Source organism: Limanda limanda, chromosome 13 (assembly GCF_963576545.1).
Source record: "Limanda limanda chromosome 13, fLimLim1.1, whole genome shotgun sequence".
NCBI lineage: Eukaryota > Metazoa > Chordata > Actinopteri > Pleuronectiformes > Pleuronectidae > Limanda > Limanda limanda.
In genome coordinates, this window is record NC_083648.1 from 2,778,795 (window position 1) to 2,786,294 (window position 7,500).

Consider the following 7,500-nt stretch of genomic DNA (forward strand, 5'->3'; position numbering starts at 1 on the left):
TTTCAACACCAGATACTTTTGATACTTAAGTACTTTTAATATGAGCTACTTTAAGACTTTTACTCAAGTCATTTTCTGACGGGTGACTTCTACTTTTACCGAAGTCACTTTCAGGTAAGATATCTGTACTTTTACTCAAGTATGGCTTTCAAGTACTTTATACACCACTGTTTTGCATATCAGTAACATTTACTATGATAATACTATGTTGATAAACTAAAACTAATTTCACTGACACTAGTTCAACTATGTTTTACTTTTATCGAAGATTTATGATCTTTATGCGCTTCTAAAACACTTTTTTGAGCAGAACATATACATCTGCACGAAGTCTTTATACAAAACATATATATTATATTATATATATTATATTCCATCTCCTGTAGTTTCCATTCAATCCTTCAGTCCCCCCCGCCCTGTTTGTTTGTTTGTTCGGGCGATGAGGCAAAGCTCTCGGGTGAGGACCCTCCATTTGTGTTGGAGAGGAGTTCATGTAAACAGGGCCCCCCCATTAGAGGGTCTTTATGAAAGGGGGGGTGCTCAGGGTGGCACACGCCTCTCGACCCTGGCGTGCCCGCTGGCGCCCCCGGGGTGATGCATGATTCGTGTCGGTCACGGGCGCCAAGCGGATTCCCTGGCCTGGCGCCCAAGAGAGGGTTTTTTTTCTTTGAACCTTTATTCACACAGAGAGTGGACGACGCCCGGACGCTTTGTGAAACGTCACCGACGACGATTCCTTCGAGTCTCTGAGTGAAAGAACTTTGGTTTTCTCTCAGATTGTAAAAGAAAACATTCAACATTCGACTGTTGATTCAGCTTTTTTTTTTTAAACAGAATTTCTTCAAACTGTCCATCTTCCGGGCAGACGCTTGTTTTCATTTATTTCATTGTATTTTCAAATCAAATTGAAAAGTCTTGCTAGACACCGGTAATCCATCACAGGGAACATGCATCCACCTTTATTCATTGTCAAAGTTAATGCAGTTATTAGAACGATGCTCCGACAGATTAGATTTGAAACCTGAAAGATAAATTTCTGAAATATTGGACGTCCTTGAACATAAAACAATAACAATGACGTAAACATGGCACTTTCAAAACTCTTCTGAGGATTTCTTATGCTATAAATGTGACTCTTCTGCTTTATATGTTATATAAGTATTTTATTCTTTTATAATGTATTATACTTTATATATGTTGGGGCATTTTGATGTCTTTCTCATATTGTTCGACCCCCGGGAAGTCGACCTTGACCCTGAATGTTATTATTGATGAAGCAAAGATCTTTTAAACTTGCTGATATGCATATTGTACATTACATGTACATGAGTTCAATTACTTTTTAAAATGTTGAAAAGTTAAAACTAGTAGAATAAATGTTCAACTGTAAGAATAAGAAGTTTTGCGAGTCCCAGATCTTCTTCTTCATCTTCTCCTTCTTCTTCTTCTCTCTTCTTCTTCTTCTTCTTCTACCTTTGAACTCAAACGTCACAGAACATTATGATGATTACATCTCTGTGACCTGGATCCACCCCCCCCACTGGCTCATTAGGCAAATATCTGCCATTTTAACTTTAACTTTTCACTCTGATACAGAAAAGAGAAATAAAAATCATTAGAATAATTGTGAATATGAATTTATAAGGAGGGCAATTTATTTTAAAGACAAATTTAGGACAAATCTGCATCAACTGAATCTTCTCAAGAGTCCGATGCTCCATCACAGCTGTTTTTTCAACTGTCCACCAAACTGAGCCTGTTTCATGACATCACTTCCTGTCCTCTCTTCCCCTAGGAGCTGTGTCGGCAGCGCATGGCGGTCAAACCTCCCGCCGAGCGCCCGGAGCCGATCTCCTCCCGGATCAACAGCGTCTCGTCTCAGTTCAGCGACGGCGGTCAGGCGCTCAGCCCGTCGGCGAGGAGCAGCGTCTCCTCCTGGAGCGAAGAGCCCGTCCTCTCCAACCTGGACATCTCCACCGGGCACATGATCCTGGTGAGTGAGGCCGGACGCCACTTTGAAGGATGGACAGATGGATTCTGAGAGGGAGACATTTAAATCGTCCTTCAGGTTTTAAATGACTTCTTTTGGTTTTTACTGACATTAGGGTTTTAATCTCGTCCACTTCTCAGATGACAGATCCTGAGTTTATCTAATGTACTGAAGTGCCCCGGAACCTGCATTCTCTCACATGGTCTGCAGGGGGCGACTCCACTGGTTGTTTCTATAGACGTCCTTAGGAGATTAGGGTCTTGATCCCGAGTTTCAAGTCTTGTTAGGTTCAGCATTTTGTAAACGATGGTCCATTTAGATCCGAATAGGACACCACAGTGTGATTGAGAGCTAGTTGTGTGTCTGTGGACGTGCTGAATCAGCGGCTTCGGACAAAAAGCCGAACTCGAGGCTTTAAAACGACCAATCGGTGACGTCATGATGTCCGGATCCTTGGTTGTGCTCGTTAACCGAAGCTGTGGAAGCAGGATGTAGAATCTGAAACATCCGTGAAACACTGCATCAGAGAAAACCTGGTGATTAGCGTGGATTCGATTCACGATCAGTCAATTACAAGCTTTACTTCTTTTACAAGCGAAGTTGAACCTGTTTTTATTTCTGTAATATTCTTCTTCTTGTTGCTTTTCTTTCTCTCCAAACCGATTCTATACGATTCCTTCATTTTCCCTTTTTACCCGAAACATCTCGTCACCTGCTTCTCGTTTTATCCCGTAAATCATTTATCTCTTTAAAAGGCAGTGGAACTATTTTGCCTCCACGTCTCATGTGTCTGTGTATTTCCTGCCTCTGTATACTGCTCATTACACACACACACACACACACACACACAGACACACACACACTCTCTACCTCCTCTTATCTCGTGTCTCTCTCATCTTTCTCTCTGTGTCGTTTCTGTTTTGTTTCAGCACATCTCATTACACCCACACTTTCTATAAGCAGAGAATCTCTACTGAACCTCGCTCGCATTCCGTCGAGCGCCATCGTAATTGCAATATATATCTGTTCCCTTCAACCACCCACCCACCCTCTCCTCATCCCAGCTCTCCCACCTCCACCCTCCTCCTCTCTCTCTCTCTGTCTGTCTCTCCCTCTCTTTCTCCCTGCGTTATGAAGCTGCCTTGATGTGTTCCACAGACACAAAGATACTAATTACCCCTGAGATTTGTGTTCAGGAGGAATCGTCTCTGCAGAGAAGCGTCTCTGTTGTTTTACACGAACGCTCGATGCCGCTGAAGTGCTTCTCTTTTGGCGAACGCGCCCACAACACGATGTGATATCCATGCTCCTGATTCGCTGAGCTGGCGTGTGGATGGAAATGTGTTTCGACGAGGTCGGTACTTTTCACCGGCTTTGTCTCGGCCGTCTCGGCGTAGGCGGCGTCACTTGAGAGACGAGAGGAGAGAGAGATGGAGATGGAGTGTTGCTCGTGTTCCGTGGAGGATTCAGCCTGTGTGTGGGCAACAGTCTGGTCGGGGGGGGATTAATGAATTTATGATAATGTAGAGACGAATATGTAAAGAGGAACGAACAGAGACCAAGTGATTAATAGATTTCCGTGTGGGCGATGGAGACCAACGTCCTCTTGAATTCTGAAGTTCCACTTAAATCCACAGAAACTTCAAACTCCTGAAAGACATTTTCCTCTAAAAGGAAAACACTGTTTCATTCGTACAGTGTTGTGGTTTATCTTAAAATAATAAATCCGGAATAATAATAAATAATAATCCAGAAATCTGTCTATTTTTGGCTTCTATACCTCAAGAACCGTTTAGTTTCACACTTGCTACATGAGGGTAACGTCCGAAACCCTGCAGACTGATATTGCATAAATAGAAAGTGATTTATTGAAACATTTATTTGACGTCTACTCTCATTTCTCATTTACTTTGGAGCTTGCCCCTCCCACCGACATGGAGGAGGCGGGGTTTATGAGCTATGCTGCAGCCAGCCACCAGGGGGCGGAATGGAGGATTTCGCTTCATGTTGGAGGAGTTGTCATGTCGTCCATGTTTGTTTCTAGTCAAAGAAAAATATCCAAAAGAAACATCTAATATGATTCAGGACCCTGGACAGCTCCTCACATGCAGATTTAATATGTTCAGACCATGTAAGGGCGTAGAGTCAAATACCATATAGACAAAAAATTTATTTTTGTCTATATGGTTTTTGACTCTGATTGTGTAAAACACATCTGAAGTGATTACTCGTTCATTTATAAGATTTAGTCTTTAGAAGAAAACAAACTTTTAATCGCGATTAATCTAGATTAATGAATTTCAAAATGTGAGATTAATTAGTTAATTTTTTTTAATCTATTGACAGCCCTAAAAATATATATATATATATCCCCCATTACCATCCCCCCTGGTTCTGTGGGTGGACAGAGGAGCAGGTGAAGCTGAAGTTAAAAGTATTTTTCACAGAACAGTGACAACGTGTGAAGCAGTTATTTAATGTCTCCCCCCCCCCACCGCCCCCCCACACGCCGCCCACACGCCTCTTCACAAAAGCTTTTATGGATTCTCCGACACAATCCTCTTCTCCAACCTCCGTCTTGTGAATTCAATCGTTTCCCTCCGTGCGTCTCGTCGCTGACTTTACATTTTCTTTTCTGTTTCTCTTATTTCTTCAGTTTGGTTTTAACTTGTTTTGACTAATCTTCTGTCTTTCTTTCTTACGACAATTCCAAAAATGTCTTGTCACTGTTTCTGATCTCGTTCTTTCCTCTTTCTCATCATTCACCCGTGAAATTTGGTTCTTTCTTTCCTCTTTCTTTTCGTTCGTTCTATCTCTTCCTGCTCCCTTCTTTGCTTGTTTTGTTTTTTTCTCTCCGTGTTTGGGAATGATGAGTATTTGTCACGGCTCATATTTTATTTTTTGCAGACAAAAAAAATCTCACTAACAAGCGGAGAACTCATTTCAGATTCTCATGGTGACGTAAACTACAGACTGAGCTAAGAGTTCCATGGCAACAAAACCCAGTCGACACATTGTTAAAAACAATTTTTAATCGTGGCATCACAGCGAGAAACCAGATCCATCCCACAGTGAGACCAGCAAACCGTGGAAAAGCAAATCCTTCCCCCCTGTAATCCACTGTTGTGCGATCAATATAAAATAAGCGTTAAAGAGAGAAATAACACGATTGTTGTTTTTCCCCTTTAAAAAACATTAATTGCCTTTCGTAAACTCGGGCAAATCTCCTGTCATCGTCCACCCACTGGTTTTAATTTGAGGAGAAAGGAGCTTCCACCATCTTATCGAAGTTAATGTATTACTTGGTCCCATGTGACTGGGACCCCCCCCCCACACATCCTCTCTGCATGTGTCTTAAGAGGATTAGTCGTCTCTATATATAAAGCACATTATCTAGTCTTTTGTTGTCGGCCAAGTAAGTGTTATAGATTATAGTGCAGCGGGAGCCTCGGTGGAGATGAACCACGCTGGGAGTTCTGGTGCTCGCCAGCGGAGCAGCCGGGTCGCGATCTGATTGGTCGAGAGGTCGCCGGGAAACGGACGTGAAACCTGAGTCCGAGGAAGCTTGTGTATGGATGATGTCAGCTTTTAAATACAAATAAGACTCTGACTCTGATGTGGAGGTTCGATGCAGATTGATGATGACATGTTTGTGTTAGAATTCAGAAACGGAAAGTCGGGCGCTGCTTCAACCTTGTTATCTTCAATAAGGAAGTTGTGTTGTGTGTGTTTATTTGTCAGTTAGCGGGATTACACAAAAGGAGGGATCATTCGTTAGCAGAAGGATGTGATGTGGATCAGTAGAAAATACAGGTTTTAAAAAGCAGAACAAGATGGTGAACATGACGATAAACTAGGGACAAATCAGTGGCTGGCACAGGAAGGGTAGAAGGAAGGACTGAGGGAGGGAAAGGAAGGAAGGGAGGATATAAGGGAAGGAAGGAAGGAAGGGAGGGAAGGAAGGAAGGGAGGACTGAGGGAGGGAAGGAAGGAAGGGAGGACTGAGGGAGGGAAGGAAGGAAGGGAGGGAGGATATAAGGGAAGGGAGGGAAGGAAGTTATGAAGGACTGAGGGAGGGAAGGGAGGATATAAGGGAAGGAAGGAAAGAAGGGAGGGAGGGGAGGAAAGGAGGATATAAGGGAAGGAAGGAAGGAAGGGAGGATATAAGGGAAGGAAGGAAAGAAGGGAGGGAAGGAAGGAAGGGAGGACTGAGGGAGGGAAGGAAGGAAGGGAGGGAGGATATAAGGGAAGGGAGGGAAGGAAGTTATGAAGGACTGAGGGAGGGAAGGAAGGAAGGGAGGATATAAGGGAAGGAAGGAAAGAAGGGAGGGAGGGAAGGAAAGGAGGATATAAGGGAAGGAAGGAAGGAAGGGAGGATATAAGGGAAGGAAGGAAAGAAGGGAGGGAAGGAAGGAAGGGAGGACTGAGGGAGGGAAGGAAGGAAGGGAGGATATAAGGGAAGGAAGGAAAGAAGGGAGGGAAGGAAGGAAGGATGGACTGAGGGAGGGAAAGGAAGGAAGGGAGGATATAAGGGAAGGAAGGAAAGAAGGGAGGGAAGGAAGGAAGGATGGACTGAGGGAGGGAAGGAAGGAAGGGAGGATATAAGGGAAGGAAGGAAAGAAGGGAGGGAAGGGAGGACAAAAGGGAAAGAAGGGAGGGAAGGAAGGAAGGAAGGACTGAGGGTGGGTAAGGAAGGAAGGGAGGATATAAGGGAAGGAAGGAAAGAAGGGAGGGAAGGAAAGAAGGAAGGACTGAGGGTGGGAAAGTAAGGAAGGGAGGATATAAGGGAAGGAAGGAAAGAAGGGAGGGAAGGAAAGAAGGAAGGACTGAGGGTGGGAAAGTAAGGAAGGGAGGATATAAGGGAAAGAAGGGAGGGAAGGAAGGAAGGAAGGACTGAGGGTGGGAAAGGGAAGGAAGGGAGGAAAAAGGAAGGAAGGAAAGAAGGGAGGGAAGGAAGGAAGGAAGGACTATGGGTGGGAAAGGAAGGAAGGGGAGGATAAAGGGGAAGGAAGGAAAGAAGGAAGGGACTGAGGGGGGGGAAGGAAGGAAGGGAGGAATATGGAAGGAAGGAAGAGGGAGGGAAGGAAGAAGGAAGGACTGAGGGAGGGAAGGAAGGAAGGAGAGACATAAGGGAAGGAAGGAAAGAGGGAAGGCAGAAGGAAGGAAGGACGGACGGACTGCAAGGAGAGGCAGGAAAGAGGCTAAGGGAAGGAAGGAAAGAAGGGAGGGAAGGAAGGAAGGAAGGACTGAGGGAGGGAAAGGAAGGAAGGGAGGATATAGGGAAGGAAGGAAAGAAGGGAGGGAAGGAAGGAAGGAAGGACTGAGGGAGGAAAGGAAGGAAGGGAGGACAAAAGGGAAAGAATGGAGGGAAGGAAGGAAGGAAGGACTGAGGGTGGGAAAGGAAGGAAGGGAGGAAATAAGGGAAGGAAGGAAAGAAGGGAGGAAGGAAAGGAAGGAAGGACTAAGGGTGGGAAAGGAAGGAAGGGAGGAATATAAGGAAGGAAGGAAAG

At 44.5% G+C, this 7,500-nt stretch overlaps 1 protein-coding gene across 1 annotated transcript in view; it reads left to right on the plus strand.

Annotated features, from left to right (window-relative positions):
• LOC133017781 (receptor-type tyrosine-protein phosphatase N2-like) overlaps positions 1–7,500 on the plus strand; it is a gene marked incomplete at its 5' end in the record, with an annotated part of 140,385 nt that overhangs the window by 109,680 nt on the left and 23,205 nt on the right. The window contains one exon of the mRNA XM_061083968.1: positions 1,796–1,993. Coding sequence (XP_060939951.1) covers positions 1,796–1,993 — 198 coding nt within the window. The remainder of the gene's footprint in view (positions 1–1,795; positions 1,994–7,500) is intronic.